At 45.9% G+C, this 21,090-nt stretch overlaps 1 protein-coding gene across 1 annotated transcript in view; it reads right to left on the minus strand.

Annotated features, from left to right (window-relative positions):
* Positions 1 to 21,090, minus strand: part of LOC144681152 (dynein axonemal heavy chain 8-like) — a 1,929,890-nt gene that overhangs the window by 1,249,571 nt on the left and 659,229 nt on the right. Inside the window, exons 22-23 of the mRNA XM_078542879.1 lie at positions 15,486 to 15,570; positions 2,672 to 2,813 (exon numbers count right to left, since the gene is read on the minus strand). Coding sequence (XP_078399005.1) covers positions 2,672 to 2,813; positions 15,486 to 15,570 — 227 coding nt within the window. The remainder of the gene's footprint in view (positions 1 to 2,671; positions 2,814 to 15,485; positions 15,571 to 21,090) is intronic.

Raw genomic sequence — 21,090 nt, forward strand, 5'->3', positions numbered from 1 at the left:
GGGGCAGGAGGTTTAGAGGGGATGTGGGGAATAATTTTTTCCCAGAGGGTGATGGGAATCACTGCCTGAAAGGGTGGTAGTATCAGAAACCCTCACAACATTTAAGAAGTATTTGGATGTGCACTTGCGATGCCATGGCATACAAGGCTATGGGCCTATTGCTGGAAAATGGGGTTCGAATAGTTAGGTACTTGTTTGACCAGCGCAGACTGAATGGGCCAGAGGGCCTTTCTCTGTGCTGTAGGCCTCTATGGCTCTATCAGGACTGGATGCCCACCAATGGAAATGGAGCTTACCTCCGCTACCATCATGGAGCACAGATCAGTCATGGTGGCTTGGGACAGGTGCAGATTTCAGTGACACTGCTGGTCTGACATTCAGACACTGCCCATACACCCTGGCCACTGGGTACCCTCATCCGTGTGCCAGTCTTTGTGCCCAGTCCCCTCCGCAGCCTTCTACCACTTCCCCATCATATGGCTTCCACTGCAGGTGGCCAGGAGGTCATTGATGTCAGTTGCTGCTTGCCCTTACCTCCCTCTCCAGGTCCCCTCCACGCTGCAGAAACAATTCTCTTGCCGCCTGCGCATTTCTGCTTTAAAGGAGTGACCTTTCCCATTGTTGCAGAAAGGCCACCCAGTCCTTATCTCCTATTATGCCCATCTCCAATGAGGCCCCCTGCCGGAATGAATAATTGTTCAGGGAGTTTCAAGTCAACAAAAATGTTTGCCCTTCTCATTCTGAACTGATAAATGAAAATGCCTCAGTGACTATTTGCCAAGTGTAGGAGGTCCCTTCAGCTGCTGCCACATTGCTGTGCTTGAAATGCTGCTGATACTCCAAATCCCACATTGCCCATGCACAGCTCATAAAATTCACCAAAATTCTTCTCAACTCCCTGCTCAACTACTTTTATTTGGTCTTTAATTGCACATTTGTAGACGGTGAGCAGTGTCCCCACTCAGCTTGCTGACATTCCCAGATAAAATCGCATTCCAGCAGGGGCCTGATCTGTGCTGTTTTAAAAATCATTGTTGCCAGAAAGTCCTTTGTGTCAGGAAAGCAGTGGTTTCCCTGATAGGCCACTCAAAGAGGTCTTGGATGTCTCCAAGCCTGGCCTCCACTATGATCATAGTCAAATATTCCCCACTGATCCTCAATTCCAGTGGAACGTCCCACCAACCCCACAACCTGGCAATCAACTCTACACTACCTCATACTCTTTAACCTTGATATATGAGTGTAACATGTGCAGTCCTCCATCTCCGGGTAGAACTCCCCTATCCAAGGAGATTGAAAGATTGTGGTCAAAGTCTATGTTCAGAACCAGAAAAGTGGCGGTTCTATTGCTCAACATTACAGTTTATGTATTTGTTTCTATTCTTTCACAGGATGCAGGCATGACTGAGTAGGCTAGCATTTGTTGCCCATCCATAATTGCCCTTGAGAATGTGGAGGTGAGCCACCTTCTCTACCCATTGCAGTCCAAGTGGTAAAAATACACCCACACTGCTGTAAAGAAGGGAGAGGGGAGTTCCAAGATTTTGAGCCAGCAATAGTGAAGGAATGGTGATATAGTTCTAAGTCAGGATGGTGTGTGGCGTGGAGGGGAGTTTGTAAGTGGTGATGTTCCCATGCATCTGTTGCCCTTCTCATTCTAGGTGATAGAGGTCGCAGGTTTGAAACATGCTGTTGAAGGAGACTTGGCAGATTGCTGCAGTGCATCTTGTAGATGGTACACACGGCTGCCACTATGCATTGGTGGTGGAGGCAGTGAATGTTTGTGGATGGAGTGCCAATCAAGCAGACTGCTTTGTCCTGGATGGTGTCAAGCTTCTTGAGTGTTTTTGGAGCTTCACTCATCCAGGCAAGTGGGAAGTATTCCATCACATTCCTAACTTGTGCCTTGTAGATGGTGGACATGCTCTGGGGAGTCAAGAGATGAGTTACTCGCCACAGGATTTCTAGCCTCTGACTTGCTCTTGTAGCCACAGTATTTATATGGCTAGTCCAGTTCAGTTTCTAGTCAATGGTACTACACCAACACTCAAGAAGCTTGACACCATCTAGGACAAAGCAGCCTGCTTGATTGGCACCCCATCCACCATCTTAAACATTGACTTATTTCATCACTGATGCACAGTGGCAGCAGTTGTGCCAGTAACAAGATACACCGCAGCAACTCACCAAGGCTCCTTCAACAGCGATCTCTACCACCTCGAAGGATAAAGGCAGCAGATGCATGGGAACACCACCACCTGCAAGTTTTCTCCAAGCCACACACCATCCTGACTTAGAACTATATCACTGAACCGTGACACCGAACTGTATTCACTGCACTGGAACTCCCTTTCTAACAGCCCTATGGGTGTACCTGCACGACTTGGATTATAGCAGTTCAAGAAGGTGCTTCACCAGCACCTTCTCAAGGGCAATTAGGGATAGGAACTGAATGCTGGCCCAGCCAGCAACAACCACACCTCGTGAAAGAATTTAAAAAACGCACATAACATTGGATTAATACTGATTTTGAAAATGGTGCCCAAAGTAATGATTATTCCTTACCTGTCTTAACTTTCTTGAGTTCAAAGGTAATATCAAGAACTTACAAGAAAAAAAATCACTAGGCCCAAAAATCTGAACTCTTTCCCTTTTTCCAAGCACAACTTACCTACTAAATTCTGTGCATCATAAACACTCTCGAGACGATTTTTTGATTGCCTCCACTGTTGCACTTTACGGCTCACTTCCAAAATCAACTGGATTGTTCGGTTAATCGCATGCTGAATATCATCCAGATTTGGTACCAGAACCTGTGGCACCAAAACACAAAACAAATCAATAAAAAACTTACAATTGTGCACCAACATTGCCCATCTTCAAAAAGTGCTCTCCATCAGGGCAGGCAATGGCAAAGTTGTATTGTCACTGAACTAGTAATCCAGGGGTCCAGGGTCTGGGGACAGCAAATGGTGAAATTTGATTTCAGTAAAAGTCTAATGATGAATATGAAACCATTGTATATTGCTGTAAAAAGCCACCTGAATCACTAGTGCACTTTAATGAAGGAAGTTTGTTGTCCTTATCTGGTCTGACCTACATTGTGACTTCAGACCCACAGAAATGTGGGTGACTCTGAAATGGCCGAGCAAGCGTCTCATTTGTGTATTGCTGAAAAGAGACACGTCAAAGCTTTTTGTCTTGCACTCATTAGGACACTCGCAAGAATACCAATATAAGGGGAAAACAACAATTTATAGGGTATGTGAAGAGAGAGAAGGCGGGAGAATGGGGTTGAGAAACTTATCGGCCATGATTGAATAGCAGAGCAGACTCGATGGGCTGATTGGCCTAATTTCTGCTCCTATGTCTTATGGTCTTATGGAGAGTGCTGATTGGTTGGCCGTACATCCCAAAGACTGGAGGATCGTCTCAAGCAGCATGTCCCAGCCGCTGTTCGCAACGGGCAACTGTACCCAACCAGCTCATGCTTGCAAACCTCAAAACAGTGTCCAACATTAGATGTGATTCCGTGATTAGACAACATTTGCTAAATAATCCTCAATATACTAAAAATTATGCTGATACCCAGTTTAAGATTGTCAGTCGGGCTCGCAGGGTGGCACATGTGCGTGCACTGGAAGCTGCATATATTAATTCACAGACCATTGTTCTTTGCAGAAAGAAAAAACATACACATGCATTGCATCTGTTTCATCTAAACAAAATAAATGACAGCCATTCGCTGCCTCATTCCTTAGGGTAATATCTTGCCCAATCAGGGTCAAGTTGCCTTGGTTAAATTTCAAATAATGCTTGACAGTTAACTGTCAGTCACCATCACTGGTGCATTCTCCATGTCAACGTCACTGGCCAGCCAATCAGCACTCTCTTCCCATACGATATAAATTGTTGTTTTCCCCTTATATTGGTATTCTTGCGAATGCTCTGATGAATGCAAGACGAAAAGCTTAGACGTGACTACTTTTTCAGCGATACTCAAGTTTTGCACGACCAAATGACTATTTGTATGCCACTCAGTTGTTTCAAACTGCTACAAAGTCGAAAAGGAATGAAACCGGACAGACAACCCACCATCGACCTAGTCGCCAGAAATGACAGCAGCAAATTCAGCCCTGTGAACCCCAAAAAGTCTTCCTTCCAAAAATCTGGGGGCTAGTGCCAAAATTGGGAGAGTCATGGGGCTGAATTTTCCCGTCGGCGATTTGGGGGCGGGTCTCTTTAAATTTTTAGGAAGGCGGGCGGACAGTGAAACCAGCTGTCCGCCCGCCGACCTGTCAATGGCCAATTGAGGCCATTGACAGGCTAATTAAGATAATTAAAGGCCTGCCAGTCCAACCTGAAGGCTGGCGGGCAGGCTAGGAGCCCCAGCGGGCTTCTGATAAAGCATGAGACCTCATCCACTGGCAGGATGAGGTTTCATGTCCATTTTTAAAAATTCTAATAAAGTTTATGTCCTTTTTATTAACATGTGCCATCTCATGTGACATTGTCACACGAGGGGGACATGTTAATAATTTTTTAATTTTTCTATTTTTTGACTTTTCTTACCTGTCACTAATCTCCCTGAGACAGGACTTTGTCTCAGGGTGCAGTGCGCTCTTTCGCGCGCATACGCAAAAGAACACACTTTGACAGATGGGGAATCCCTCCACCCCCCACACAGGAAGCACACAGCGCTTCCTGTCGGGCAGCCCGCTGGGCAGGCAATAATTGGCCTGCCCACTCAAAATGGTGGCGGACCCTGTTTCGGTGGCGGGGGTCGGCTGTCTGCCTGCCACCGAGCCGGTGGGGCCCGCCTGCCATCCGAGGGCAAAATTCTGCCCGTAGAGCCATAGTCGTAGAGTCATAGAGATCTACAGCACAGAAAAAGGCCCTCCGGCCCATCGAATCTGCGCCGGCCAAACGAGTACTTAATTATTTTAATCCCATTTTCCAGCACTAGACCCACAGCCTTGTATGCCATGGCATCGCAAGTGCACATCCAAATACTTCTTAAATGTTATGAGGGTTTCTGCCTCTACCACTCTTCAGGCAACGAGTTCCAGAATCCCACCACCCTCTGGGTGAAAAAATTCTTCCTCACATCCCCTCTAAACCTCCTGCCCCTTACCTTAAATCTATGCAACCTGGTTATTGATCCCTCCGCCAGGGGAAATGTTCCTTCCTGTTTACCCTATCTATGCCCCTCAATTTTATACATCTCAATTATGTCCCGCCTCAATCTCCTCTGCTCCAGGGAAAGTAACCCCAGTCTATCCAATCTCTCCTCATAACTAAAACTCTCCAGCCCAGGCATCATCCTGGTAACTTCCTCTGAACTCTCTCCAGTGCAATCACATCCTTACTATAATGCAGATTCCAGAACTACACGCAATACTCTAGCTGTGGCCTAACCAGCATTTAATACAGTTCCCGCATAACCTCCCTGCTCTTATATACTGTGCCTCAGCTAATAAAGGCAAGTATCACATATGCCTTCTTAACCACCTTATCTACCTGTCCCACCACCTTTAGGGACTGGTGGACATGCACACCAAGGTCCCTCTGATCCTCGCTACTTCCCAGGGTCCAATGATTCATCGTGTATTCCCGTGCCTTGTTTGTCCTGACCAAATGCATCACCTCACACTTATCCGCATTAAATTCCATTTGCCACTGATCAGCCATTTGACCAGCCCGTCTATATCCTCCTGTAATCTAAGGCTATCCTCCTCACTATTTACTACCCCACCAATTTTCATGTCATCTGCGAACTTACTGATCAGCTCTCCTACATTCAAGTCTAAATTGTTTATATATACCACAAACAGAAAGGGACCTAACATTGATCCCTGTGGAACCCCACAGGACACAGGCATCCAGTCACAAAAACACCCCTCGACCATCACCCTCTGCTTCCTGCCACTTAGCCAATTCTGGGTACAATTTGACAAATTGCCTTGCATTCCATGAGCTCTTACCTTCATTATCAGTCTCCTATGTGGGACCTTATCAAAAGCCTTGCTGAAGTCCAAGTAGACTACATCAAATGCATTGCCCTCATCTACACACCTGGTCACCTCTACGAAAAATTCAATCAAATTGGTCAGACATGACCTCCCCTTAACAAAACCATGCTGACTGTCCTTGATTAATCCCTGCCTCTCCAAGTGTAGATTAATTCTGTCCCTCAGAATTGTTTCCAATAGATTCCCCACCACTGAGTTTAGGCTGACTGGTCTGTAGTTCCCTGGTTTATCCCTTCCTCCCTTCTTGAATAACGGTACCACATTGGCTGTCCTCCAGTCCTCTGGCACCTCTCCTATGGCCAGAGAGGTATTGAAAATTATTGCCAGCCTCCCTGCTATCTCCTCCCTTGCCTCACTCAATAGCCTGGGATACATTGCATCCAGGCCTGGAGATTTATCTACTTTTATGCCTGCCAGGCCACTTAGAACCTCCTCCCTTTCTATGCTAATTTCTTTAATTATATCACAGTCCTTGTGCCTGATTTCCATATCCATGTCATCCCTCTCACTTGTGAACACCGACACAAAGTATTCATTTAGAACCCTACCTACGACTTCCGGCTCCACACGCAAATTATCACAATGGTCCTTAATGGGCCCTACTCTTTCCCTAGTTATCCTCTTACTCTTAATGTACTTGTAAAGTAAATTTGGATTTTCCTTTATTTTACCTGTCAATGTTTCTTCATGCCCCCCTTTTGCTCTCCTAATTTCCATTTTAAGATCCCCCCTACACATTCTATACTCCTCTCGGGCTTCTGCTGTTTTGAGCCCTCGGTATCTGCCATAAGCCTCCTTTTTTCTTGACATCCCTTGACATCCAGGGTTCCCTGCATTTGTTGGTCCCACCCTTTGTCTTTACTGGAATATGTTGGCCTCGTACTCTCCATATTTCCTTCTTGAATGAGTCCCACTGCTCTGACGCAGATTTACCTAAAGGTAGCTGCTCCCAGTCCAATCTGGCCAAATCATATCTGATCAGAGAGCTGTCCCACAGACTCATCAAGCAACAGGCACAGATACACTCACTTAATCAATCCTTACAGATAATGCTTTAGACACTATCATCACAATCCCTGGGTAAGTCCTGTCCCACCAGCAGGACAGACCCAGCAGAGGTGGTGGCACAGTGGTAGACAGCTGGGAGGAAGTTGCCCTGGGAGTCCTCAGCATTGACTCCAGACCCCATGATGTTTCATGACAGCAAGTCAAATATGGACAAGGAAACTTCCTGCTGATCACAACCTCTCAGCTGATGAATCACGTTGAACACCAGTTAGAAGAAGCACTGAGGGTGGCAAGGGCAAAGAATGTACTCCAGATGGGGGACTTCAATGTCCATCAGCAAAAGTGGCTCAGTAGCACCATCACAGACCGAACTGGCCGAGTCCTAAAGGACGTAGCTGCTAGACTGGGTCTGCGGCAGTTGGTGAGGAAGCCAACAAGGGGGAAAACATACTTGACCTCATCCTCATCAACCTGTCTGCCACAGATGCATCTGTCCATAATAGTATCAGTAGGACCAATGACCGCACAGTCCTTGTGGAGACGAAGTCCCATTTTCACATTAAGGATAACCTCCAACATTGTTGCATGGCACTACCACCATGCTAAATTGGATAGATTTCTAACAGATCTAACAACTCAAAGCTGGGCATCCATGAGGCGCTGTGGGCCATCAGCAGCAGCAGAACTGTACTCAACCATAATCTGTGACCTCATGGCCCAGCATATCCCCCACTCTACTATTACCACCAAGCCACGGATCAACCCCAGTTCAATGAAAAGCACAAGGGGGCATGCCAGGAGCCAAATCAGATGTCAAATTGGTAAAGCTACAATACAGGCCTACTTCTGTGCCAACAGTATAAGCAGCAAGTAATAGACAGGGCTAAGTGATTCAACGGATCAGATCTAAGTTCTGCAGTCCTGCCACATCCAATGGTGAATGGTAGAAGACAATTAAACATCTCACTGGAGGAGGAGGATCCACAAGTACATTCTCAATGATGGGGGAGCCCAGCACATCAGTGCAAAAATTAAGGCTGAAGCATTCAAACAATCTTCTGCCAGAAGTGCCTTGTGAATGATCCATCTCGGCCTCCTCCAGAGGTCCTCAGCATCACAGGTACCAATCTTCAGCCAATTCGATTCACTCTACATGATATCAAGAAATGATTGAAGGCACTGAATACTGCAATGGCTATGGGCCCCGACAATATTCCGGCAACATTAGTGAAGACTTGTGCTGCAGAACTTGCCACGCCCATAGACAAGCTGTTCCAATATAGCTACAACACTGTCATCTACCCAGTTTTGTGGAAAATTGCCCAGATATGTCCGGTCCACAAAAAGTAGGACACATCCAAACCAGCAAATTACCGCCCTATCATTCAACACTTGACCTTCAGTAAAGTGATGGCAGGGGCCATCAACAGTGTTATGAAGCGGCACTTGCTTAATAATAACCTGCTTACTGACACCCAATTTGGATTCTGCCAGGATCACTCAGCTACTGACCTCATTACAGCCTTGGTTCAAACATGGACAAAAGAGCTGAACTCCAGAGGTGAGCTGAGAGTAATTGCCCTTGACATCAAAGCAGCATTTGCCTGAGTTTGGCATCAAGGAGTCCTCGCAAAACTGGAGTCAATGGGAATCAGGGGGAAAACTCTCTTCTGGCTGGATTTATACATCGCAAAAAGGAAGATGGTTGTGGTTGTTGGAGGTCAATCATATCAGCTGCAGGACATCACTGCAGGAGTTCCTCAGGGTAGTGTCCTAGGCCTGATCATCTTCAGTTGTTTCATCAATGACCTTCCTTCCATCATAAGGACAGAAGTGGGGATGTTCACTGATGATTGCACAATGTTCAGCACCATTTGGGACTTCTCAGGTACTGAAGTAGGCCATGTATGAATGCAGCAACTCCTGGACAATATCCAGGCTTGGGCTGACAAGTGGAAGTAACATTTGCGCCACACAAGTGCCAGGCAATGACTATCTCCAACAAGAGAGAATCTAACCATTGTCCCTTGATATTCAATGGCATTACCATCACTGAATTCCTCGCTTTCAACATTCTGGGGGCAACCATTGACCAGAAACTGAACTGGACTAGCCAGATACATACAAGAGCAGGTCAGAGGCTAGGAATCCTGTGGGGTATAATTCACCTCCTGACTCCCCAAAGCCTGTCCACCACCTACAAGGTACAAGCCAGGAGTGTGATGGAATACTCTCCACTTGTCTGGTTAAGTGCAGCTCCAACAACACTCAAGGGCACCATCTAAGACAAAGCAGCCTGCTTGACTGGCAACTCTTCCACAAACATTCACGCCCTCCACCACCACCGACAAACAGTGGCAGCAGTGTGCACCATCAACAAGATGCACTGCAGAACCAGCCATCCAGCCAACTGAGCTAACTGACCCCCAAGATGCACTGCAGAAACTCACCAAGGCTCCTTCGAGGCAGCACATTCCAAACTCACAACCACTACCATCTCAAAGGACAAGGGCAGCAGATACATGGGAACACCATCACCTGGAAGTTCCCCTCCAAGCCGCTCACCATCCTGACTTGGGAATATATTGCTATTCCTTCACTGTCACTGGGTCAAAATCCTGGAACTCCTTCCCTAACAGCACTGTGGCTGTACCTACACCACATGGACTGCAGTGGTTCAAGAAGGCAGCTCACCACCAATTAGCAATGCTGCTTTATGCGAAACCCATTTAGCAGAGGAGGGCCATCTAAAAGAGCTATCATTAGGCTACATATCCTTCTGGATAGGCAAGCTCAAGAGTGAGAGGCGAGAGGCAGGTGTAGGCTTTATTATTGAGTCAGACATTTGCAAAAAGTTTGAATATCAAGAACGCATTCTATGGGGAGCCAACCCTATTGCATTTACTCCACATAGGGCATACTCATTGTGATGGGGGAATGTAAGGGTATAGGAGCTGACCATCAGGCTTGGGATGCTTTCCTGAGGAAGGAAGATATGAAAAATGCAACACCAATGCCATGATTCTCCTGAGTCTTTGCATCCACTGAAATATGTAAATTGTAAACACCATCTTGAGAGAGAAAGAAAAGTGCAAAAACACTTTTATGCACTCAAGAGGTAAAACCTGGCATCAGACTGGCTTTATCATCACCTGACAGAGTAACATAAAAGATCATCGGGGTTGTGAGAGGAGCAGAGTGCTCTGCATACCAGGGGATGTAATGCTCCAAGATGAAATTTACCATCTCATCAAAAGGAAGACCAACATGTATTAGACCTCCAAGAAAGCTAGATGTGCAAAAATTGACATTTGTACAATGCTGTGAATAATTCAGGCTCAGTCTTGGTTTTCTGAAGAAGATGCAAATGATGATGTTGGTCAACCTTCAAATCAAAGATCCTGGAAGCTGCCAATGTTGTCCTGAGAACATAAAAAAATAAACATCACCATTGGTTCAATGAAATTGATGATCAAATTAAGGAAGTGTTACAGGAGAAAAATGCAGCGTCTGCAGCAAGGCTGGGAAACAAAGAAACATCCACTAAGAAATGATTCAAGGAGAGCAAAAGGAACCTGCAACAGAAGCTGTGTAGAATGCAAGTTGTATGGTGATCCAAACAAGTCAGAGAGCTTCAAGTCTATTCTGATAAACACATGAGGATTTTCTATAAAACCCTGAAGACTGTATATGGTCCTCCTTCATGTGGCTACTTACTTGTTCTCAGCACTGACAGGAAATCTCTCCTAATGGACAGGAATTATTAAAGACCACTGGGATGAGCACTATAGGGTGTGCTTCACTGCCCATCCACCATAAATGGGCTAGCTACGACAAGCTTACAGATTGTCCAAAGTGTGAAAATCTGGATAGAAAACCCTCTGTTGTGGAGGTTGACAATGCCATCAAACTCACATAATTATATCACTGAATATGGGATGAACAAACCAGGAGTGAAGGATGCCATGTTTGTTCACTTGTACAAATGAAAAGGACAAAATTCTGTCTGTGACAACCACAGAGGAATCTTGCTGCCTGTGATAGCTGGTAGGATTCCAGCAAAGTTTCTACTCAGCAGACTGGTAAGCCATATTGCAGAACGTGTACTGCCAGGAAGTCAAAGTGGGCTCAGGAAAGGTAGCGGCACTTTCGAAATGATCTTTGCCTTTTAGCAAATGCAAGAGAAAGTTCATGAACAACAGATGGGACTCCACTGTGCCTTTGTTGACCGGATAAAGTCATTTGACACAGTAAATATAGAGACCCTGTAGAAAGTCCTCGCCAAACTTGGATGTGTGATAAAGCTGTAAATCTGATACATGCGTTTCATAACGATGGACCGAGTTGCTGACAGTGGTGAGTTCACTGACCTCTTTGATGCAACAAATGGCGTGAAACAGGAGTCTATCAAGGCCCCTATGGTCTTCAGTAAATTATTTGCTGCCATGATTTCTGGGGCATTTGATAGAAATGTTGATGGAATATACATCCAACTCAGAACAGGTGACAATCTCTTCAACCTAAGATTACTGAAATCCTCAACCAAGGCATTAGAGATGATGAAACAGGAATTGTTGTTTGGCGATGACTGTGCCCTCATGTCACACTCTGAGCATGGCCTTCAAAGGATCATGGACTGTTATTCAAAAGCAGCTGATAATTATGGACCAACCATCAGCTTAAGGAAGACAGAGATAGTTCACCAACCACCAACAAACTCTGACTATACCCAACTGTCTATTACTATCAATGACACAACCCTGAAAACTGTAGATAACTTTACCTATTTTGGAAGCACAACCTCCAGAAATACCTGCATTCACAATGTGGTAGTAAATAGAATTGCCAGACTAAGTTCAGCATTTGCCCATTTATGCATGAGACTGTGGAGGAAATGAGATATCAAATTTACAACAAAAATTGCAGTGTACAAAGCTGTTGTAATACCTACCTGCTCGTGAGGCATGAACCACCTACTTCAGACATACTAAGCAGTTGGACAGGTTCCACGTGAGATGCATTCGGAACATCATGAGCATCAATAGGGAGGAAAAAGTGTCCAACTCTGAGGTACTTCAAAGAACAGAAATGTCTGGAACTGAAGCGCTCATCATTAGAGCCCAGCTCAGATGGTTATCTAGCACTTATAACTGATGATAAAAAAATCCCAAAAACGGTCATATATTCACAAGTCAGGAGTGTGATGGAACACTCCCCACTTGCCTGGATGAGTGCAGCTCCCACAACACTCAAGAAGCTTGACACCATCCAGGACAAAGCAGCCTGCTTGATTGGCACCACATCCACAAACATTCACTCCCTCCACCACCTTTGCACAGTAACAGTGATGTGTACCATCTACAAGATGGTAGACATTCCATCACTGCACTGCAGGAATTCAACAAAGCTCCTTAGAAAGCACCAAACCCACAACCACTACCATCTAGAAGGACAAGGGATAATGAGATGCAAATGAATTCAATTTAAGTTGCTGACGTTCAACGATGGGAAATGCGGCCCACCATTGGACAGGGTGAGGGGACAATTGCTTCCTGGATTCACGCCGTTGAGGAACGCCTAAAGCTGTGTTGCAAGATTTTCCTATCATGTACTGAAAGTGCCTGTCACGATCGGGTGCAGAAAATCCAGGCCATGGCTTTTTAAAAATTCTTTATAGGGATGTGGGTGTTGCTGATGAGGCCAGCATTAATTGCCCACCCCTACTATCCTTGATAAGGTGGCCACGAGCTGCCTTCTTGAACTGAAGTCAGGACGGTGATTGGCTTTTAGGGGAACTTGCAGGAGGTAGCGTTCCCATGCATCTGCTGCCATTGTCCTTCTAGGTGGTTGAGAATGTGCTGTCAAAGGAGCCTTGGTGAGTTGCTGCAGTGCATCTTGTAGATGGTATGCACTGCTGCCACTGTGCGTTGGTGATGGAGGGAGTGGATAGTGGCTGGGGTGCCAATCAAGTAGGCAGATTATTCCTGGATGGTGTCAGGTTTCTTGAGTCTTTTTGGAGCTGCACTCATCCAGGCAGATGGGGAGTATTGCCGCACACTTCTGACTTCTGCCTTGTAAATGGTGGACAGGTTTTGGGGAACCAGAAGATGCGTTACTCTCCCAGAATTCTCAGATTCTGACCTGCTGTCATAGCCAACGTATTTATATGTCTGGTCCAGTTCAGTTTCTGGTCAACTGTAACCCCCAGGATGTTGATAGAGGGGGATTCAGCAACAGTACTGACATTGAATGTCAAGGGTGGATGGTTAGATTCTCTCTTGTTAGAGGTGGTCATGCCTGGCACTTGTGCACCACGAATGTTACTTGACACTTATCAGCCAAAGCCTGAATGTTGACCAGGTCTTTCTGCATATAGGCACCGGCTGCTTCAGTATCTGAGGAGTCGCAAATGGTGCTCAATGTTGTGCAATCATCAGCGAACATCCCCACTTCTGACCTTATGATGGAAGGAAGGTCATTGATGAAGTAGCTGAAGATGGTTGGACCTAAGACACTACCCTGAGGAATACCTACCATGATGTCCTGGGACTGAGATGATTAACCTCCAACAACTACAGCCATCTTCCTTTGTGCGAGGTAAGACTCCAAACAGCGGAGAATTTTCTCACAATTCCCATTGACTTCAGTTTTGCTAGGGCTCCTTGATGCTATACTCAGTCAAATGCTGCCTTGATGTCAAGGGTAGTCACTCACATCTCACTTCTGCAGTTCAACTCTTTTGTACATGTTTGGACGAGGGCTTTAGTGAGGTCAGGAGCTAAGTGGCCCCGGCAGAACCCAAACTGAGCATCAGTGAGGCAGGTAATTGCTGAGTAAGTGCCATGTGATAACACTGTCAACGATACTTTCCATCACTTTGCTGATGATCGAAAAGAGACTGATGAGACCATAATTGGCATGGTAGGATTTGTCCTGCTTTTTGTGAACAGGACATACCTGGGCAGTTCTCCACACTTTTTAAAAAATCATCCACGGGATGTGGACGTCGCTGGATAGGCAAGCACTTATTGCGCATCCCTAATTGCCCTTGAGAAGGTGGTGGTGAGCTGCCTTCTTGAACCACTGCAGTCCATGTGGTGTAGGTACACCCATTGTACAGTTAAGGAGGGAGTTCCAGGATTTTGACCCAGTGACAGTGAAGGAACGGCGACATATTTCCAAGTCAGGCTGGTGAGTGGCTTCGGGGGGAACTTGCAGGTGGCGGTGTTCCCATCTATCTACTGCCCTTGTCCTTCTCAATGGTAGTGGTCATGGGCTTGGAAGATGCTCTCTACGGAGGCTTGCAGTGCATCTTGTAGATGGTACGCATTGCTGTCACTGTGCATGGTGGTGGAGGGAGTGAATGTTTGTGGGTGGGGTGCCAATCAAGCAGGCTGCTTTGTCCTGGACAGTGTCAAGCTTCTTGAGTGTTGGTAGAGCTGAACTCATCCAGGCAAGTGGGGAGTATTCCATCACATTCCTGACTTATGCCTTGTAGATGGTGGACAGGCTTTGGGGAGTCAGGAGGTGAGTTACTCGCCACAGGATTCCTCATCTCTGACCTGCTCTTGTAACCACAGTATTTATACGGCTAGTCAAGTTCAGTTTCTGGTCAATGGTAACACCTGGGATGTTGATTGTGGGGAGATTCATTCAGTGATGGTAATGCCATTGAATGTCAATAGGCAATGGTTAGATTTTCTCTTGTTGGAGATGGTTATTGCCTGAGGTCAAGTATGTTTTTACCTCTTGTTGGCTTCCTCACCACCTGCCGCAGACCCAATCTAGCAGCTATGTCCTTTAGGGCTCGGCCAGTTCGGTCTGTGGTGGCGCTACTGAGCCACTTTTGGTGATGGACATTGAAGTCCCCCACCTGGAGTACATTCTATGCCCTTGCCACCCTCAGTGCTTCTTCTAACCAGTGTTCAACATGGAGGAGAACTGATTCCTCAGCTGAGAGGGGCAGTACATTGTGATCAGCAGGAGGTTTCCTTGCCCATATTTGACTTGATGCCATGAGACTTCATGGGGTCTGGAGTCAATGTAAAGGACTCCCAGGATAACTTCCTCCCAGCTGTCTACCACTGTACCACCACCTCTACTGGTTCTGTCCTGCTGGTGGGACAGAACATACCCAGGGATGGTGATGGTAGTTTCTGGGACATAGTCTGTAAGGTATGCAATCGTGACTTCCCCACCTCCGCAAACTAACTGAGGGCTAGATGCTCTTAGGGCATCTGCAATTGTGCTGGTCTGAAAAAATGATCTGCATCAAAATGTCTATTCTTGTGGTCAGGGACTCAAAATGGCTCAGGCCTCTGCATTGCAGTAATGTATGGGCTGACAGCTGTCTAAATGTCAGAAGTGACCACAGTAAATCTTGAATAGATGCTATCATCCTTTAAAATGTTCCACATATCAAAATACATTGCAATAATAACATACCACATTTGGAATTGCCAAGTGCACTTCAGCCTTCAAAAAAGGAGCAAACTCTTCAACATTGTTTGAGTAGCCATATAGTCCTCTTCTGCCTGATGTGCTGAATCAAATAATATGTGTACACATATAAAAAAGGTTTTAAAAAGTAAGTCAATGTGACATGATACACTTATAGCTTTGCTAGTATCTTGTTTTCCCAAGGCTTCCATGCCAAAGTGAAGTTTTGACTCCCAATTACAGTGAAGGGAACCACTCTAGAATTTATCCTACCTCTACTTTCACTTACTTGAGTGGAGAGAGACTGGGCCTGCAAGGGAGCACTGAGAAATGGGAGCAGATAAATAGAGAATGAGGCTTGGGGCCGACACTTTCACTTACCTTCAGGGAGCGGAGAGGAACCTTCAGAAGTCAGTGTCCATTGACTGAATTTGAAAAAAATCGAACATTGACATCACAGGAAATCAAAGTGATTTCACAAATTGATTGGCTGGTGAGTAACTGCCATTAGTTTGTAAATAGCTAGGTTAGTATACTGCTATTAAGGTGCATGTGTAAAGTTCTGGAAATTAGGAAAATATTTTTAAAAAGTCAATACACCCAAAGCAGCTAGGGTCACAAGCAGAAGGAAAGTAAGAAGCTGGTGAGTCCATCATTTAATTTTATTTTAAAGTGGTCAGGTTTATTGTATTACTAAAAGTTAAATTAGTACACTAAATGGTGGCGAGGACAGGCATTAATTAAAAATTACAAAAATAATTAATTAATTAAACCTCAGTAAGGATGGCAGGTGATGTATTGCAACTGCAATATGTGGGTGTCATGGACACCAGCGTGAGCAAGGCAAACACATCTGCAGTAAGTGTCTACGGCTCGAGGAGCTTTGGCTTAAGAGTCAATGAGCTGGAGGCTGAGCTACAGACACAGCGTTTCATCATGGAGGGGGAAAGTTACCCAGACACTTTGTTCCAGAAGACAGTCACACCCCTTCGTATAGGGTCTTCTGATTTGGTCAGCGGTCAGGGACAGGAGGGTATCACTGCAAGTGAGGAAGGTATAGGTATCAAGAAGGCAGAAGTAGAGCAGCCTCAGCCCCTGCAATTTTCCAACAGGTTTGGGGTTCTTTTACCATGTTTGGATGACAGCTGGGGTTGCGGGGCAGATGAGCCAACTGACCATGGCATCCTGGTACAGGAAGCCATTCAAGTGAGGGAAGTAAATAGAAATGCAATGGTTATAGGGGACAGTATAGTCAGGGGGTTAGACACAGTTCTCTGTGGCTGGGGTGAGAGTCCAGAAGGCTGTGTTGCCTGCCCAGTGCTAGGGTTCAGGACATCTGTTTGGGACTGCAGAGGAACTTGCAGTAGGAGCGGGTAGGACTCAGTTGTTGTGGTCTGCGTAGGTACCAATGATAACATTAGGACTAGGAAAGAGCAGCTGAGAGTTAAATCCAAAAGCAGAATCACAAAGATAATAATCTCTGGATTATTACCTGAGCCACAAGCAAATTGGTGCAAATTAAGTTAGGTTAGGGAGTTGAATGCATGGGTCAAAGATTGTTATGGGAATAATGGGTTTCAATTCATGGGGCGCTGGAACCAGTACTGGGGAAAATGAGAGCTATACTGTTGGGAGAGTCTTCACCTGAACTATGCTGGGACCAGTGTTCTAGCAAGTTATATAAATAGGGCGGTAGAGAGGGTTTTAAACTAAATATGGGGGGACGGATCGCATGAGTGAAGATGTGGTAAATTAAAAGGAAAGGACACTGAGTAAAAATGTTTTCCCTTATGTCAGCATTGTTTCTCCTGCTAGATACCTTAAATTGATGTTTTCTGGTTCTCGATCCTACCACCAATGGGAACAGGATTTCCCTATCTACTCTGTCCAGATCCCTTGTGATTTTGAAAACTTTTTATCAAATCTCCTCTCAATCTCTCTTCTCCAAGGACAACAACCCCAGCTTTTCCAATCTATCCTCGTGGCTGAAGTTCCTTACCGCGAAATTATTCTCCTAAATCTTTTCTGCACCCCCTCTGATGCCTTCACATCCTTTCTAATGTGTTGTGGCAAGAATTGGACACACTATTCCAATTGAGGCCAAGCCAGGATTTTATATAGGTTAATCATAGCTTCCATGCTTTTGTGGTCTATGCCACTATTTATAAAACCCAGGATCCCATATGCTTTATTAACTTTCACAACTTGCCCTGCCACCTCAATAATTTGTACACATATACTCTGTTACAGTCCCCTTAAAGACTGATAACTTAAAGAAAAATAATTAAATTTCAAGTGGCTGACTGGATGGATCATGCACAAGATTTCAAGTTGAAATATGACTGTTCATGAAATCTGACATTCCTAACATCTCCCTGTGACTATGCGGCTAACAGTCTATCCATTGTCAGCACAACTGTCCAGGTCATTGCTTACAGATGTGCATGTCATAACATTTAGGTTGGCTATGGAAAAGGACAGGAAACAATCAGAGTAAGAATGATTAACTAACTTCAATGCGATAAGAACGGATCTGAGCCAGATAAATTGGAATCAAAGTTTGGCAGATGACTCAACAATGGGCTGCCTTTAAGGGAGAGATAGTTTAGGCACAGTTAAGATATATTTCCACGAAGGGCAAACAAATCCAGAGTTCCCTAGGATGAGAAAGGAGGTAAAAATTAAGATGAAACTGATAAAGTATGTTTTTGACAGGTGGCAGGTGGATAATGCAATTGAGAACCAGGCCAAATATAGAAGGGAATTGAAAAAAAGCAAGTCTGTTATGTGGCACTTTATTCAAAACTTTTTGTAAGTCCATGTATACCACATCAACCACATGACCCTTATCAACCCTCTCTGTTACCTCATTAAAAAATCAAGCAAGTTACTTAAACACAATTTGCCCTTAACAAATCCACACTGGCTTTCCTTATTAATCCACATTTGTCCAAGTAAATGTTTCTTTTTTCTTAAATGATGGATTCTCCCATCGCTTTGACGGATGAGCGTTCAGCAAAAGAAAAAGACGATAGGTTTACAATCTTGGTTGATGAAATCTCCTGTGTGACATTTGGCCAAGTCTCAATTCTGTAATGAAATCCAACATACCTTCTTCTGGAGTGGGAACAGGGAAATGCAAATCCTCACAGGCCTCAGGAGTATTGTATATGTGCAGGCCAGGAGTGGATGACATATGTGCCATTCAGCATCTGAACTCCTTCAGGGCAAGGACACAGGACACAGGGCCCAGACCCCACACAAAAAGAAAATGGCATGAAAACATGTGACCGGTAGCAGAGCGCCATATTCGGAGAAGAATCCCAGACAGAGACAGGGACAGGAAGATGGGACAGGGAGAGGTCTGAAAGGAAGGGGGGACAGGGAGAGATCCCAGTTAAGAAGAGTGGCCGAGAAAGAGGATCCAAGTGAAAAAAAAGGGTTGCGGTTGGAGAGGGCTCAGAAGAAGCCCTGATGATTGAAGAAAGCAGCAGAAGGTTGGTGATTCCGTGCTGCAGGCCTTGGGGCGCAGGAAAACCTTAGGAGCGGTACTGTTCTGCTCAGCATGGCTGAAGAGCTGATGTTGTGCTTGTGAGTTGGTGATGGAGTTGGGAGTCTCGGGAGATGAGACTGAAACCCTGTGAGGTGAGCTGTTGTTGAGGCCATCTGAGTTGGAGCGACTTCTGGACAGAATTCCAAGGTGAGATCTTCAAAAATGAAGACTGGAATCCCTCATGAGAGAGACAGGGGGTGGGATGGCCCAGATTTGCACTAATATGGTAGCAGGCAGGAAAAAGGGCGTTTTACCAGTTGGCTGCAATGAAGGGTTTTTGAACCGTATTGTCCCATTCCAGCCTCACTAATTATGCATCCCTGACATGGGGTCACTGGCAGGGCATCCTCTGATTTGCCCACCCCGTCATCACCTCAGTTCTTCAGTAAACTAGGTTCCATATTTAAAGACCGCTCCTGCAAAGAGTTAGCATTCTTCAAGGGTTAGGAAACTGCTGGGAACTGATGGCTGCCAAAGGGAGGAAATATGCTGCCCTCAGATTTAGCAACGTGTCCCTGAAGCACCTATTGGATGCAATGGAAGCCCATTGTTATGTCCTGTATCCCCACACTGGGTGAAGGCCAGCAAGCAAAGTCACCAATCCAGCACGAGAGGCGGTGGCACTGGTGGTCAGTGCCAACACCCTGCAAAAGAGGACAGCCAACCAGTGCAGGTAGAGGATGAATGATCTCATCCATTCCGCCAGGGTAAGTCACTCTTCTCATCACTTTTAACTCACATACTCACAAACTCATCACGTCTCCACAGGGATCTCACACCTCAAGGGACAAGACAACTAACTCTCACACACACCCTCACATCAGGTTCATATTTTCTGGAGCTCACATCCTCATCCTGTCCATGGCTCCGCTCACCACACAAACACTCCATGAAGTGCCATGCATCCTGTGCTGACATCAGCAGGGAGAGGTCCCAGACCTGGGGGTGGAATGGCCCACATTAGGCCCTTCACCCACTTTGAGGAGCGTGCCATCACACAGACTGGTGATGATGTGGACCGTGCCTGCAGTGACGGTGAGGTTAGCGGCAAACACCCACGTGAGGATCCTGCACCACATCATCCCTCTCTCAAAGAAATGGTGAGTGCTCTTTTCTCCTGATTTTGACTCTGCTGTCATGCACTAATTATCTCTAACACAAAAACAGAAAATGCTGGAAAAACTCAGCGGGTCTAACGGCATCTGTGGAGAGAAAAACAGAGTTAACGTTTCGAGTCCCATACAGACACGAAACGTTAACTCTGTTTTTCTCTCCACAGATGCTGTTCGGCCTGCTGAGTTTTTCCAGCATTTTCTGTTTTTGTTTCAGATTTCCAGCATCCGCAGTATTTTGCTTTTAACTAATTATCTCTACTTTGGTTGACAGGGAGCTATGCCAAGCCACCGACACCCTCAGTCAGCCAGTCCCACAGCACCATCCAGGCACACACCTCCAGCGAAGAGGACAACTCCTCCATTGACGAGCTGGAAATAGGCAGCCTGGAAGATCCGTTTCAGCGATTACCCACACCCTCCACCAGCGCACAGACACACACCTCAGTGGGACCTAGATCTAGAGCAGGCTCGGGTTCACAATCTGGTGATCACTGCACGGGCATGCATCCGTAGCAGGAGGAGGCAGGTTTAGCCGAGCTCCCTGGCACTCGGAGGACTGTTGGGGAAGAGGCATCTGTGAGGTCTGAGTCATATGATGAACCTCTGGATTCGGCCTTCCAACTCATTGTGAAGAGTCAGCAGGAGATGATCACACACAGCTGTTGGAAGCCCTCAGAGGAGTGCATTTGCCTGCTCTCTGATAAAGTGGGGTGCACATGTGCACATATGGAGGTCTCCATGGGAAGGATGGCAGACATCATGGAGACCCTGGTCTAGCAGAACATGGAGATGCACATAGACCTGCACGTTATCGTGGTAGCTATGGGTGAGTTCCTGCAGTGGCAATGCGAGATGGAAACGGGGCACCTTGATGTCCCTCCAGGTTCCCCTTCCCCTCAAGGAGTCAGGCCGAGGCACTCGGGCATCCGAGGAGAGGAGCAGC

The sequence above is a fragment of the Cetorhinus maximus genome, chromosome 5 (genome assembly GCF_964194155.1).
Source record: "Cetorhinus maximus chromosome 5, sCetMax3.hap1.1, whole genome shotgun sequence".
In the NCBI taxonomy this organism is placed as follows: domain Eukaryota; kingdom Metazoa; phylum Chordata; class Chondrichthyes; order Lamniformes; family Cetorhinidae; genus Cetorhinus; species Cetorhinus maximus.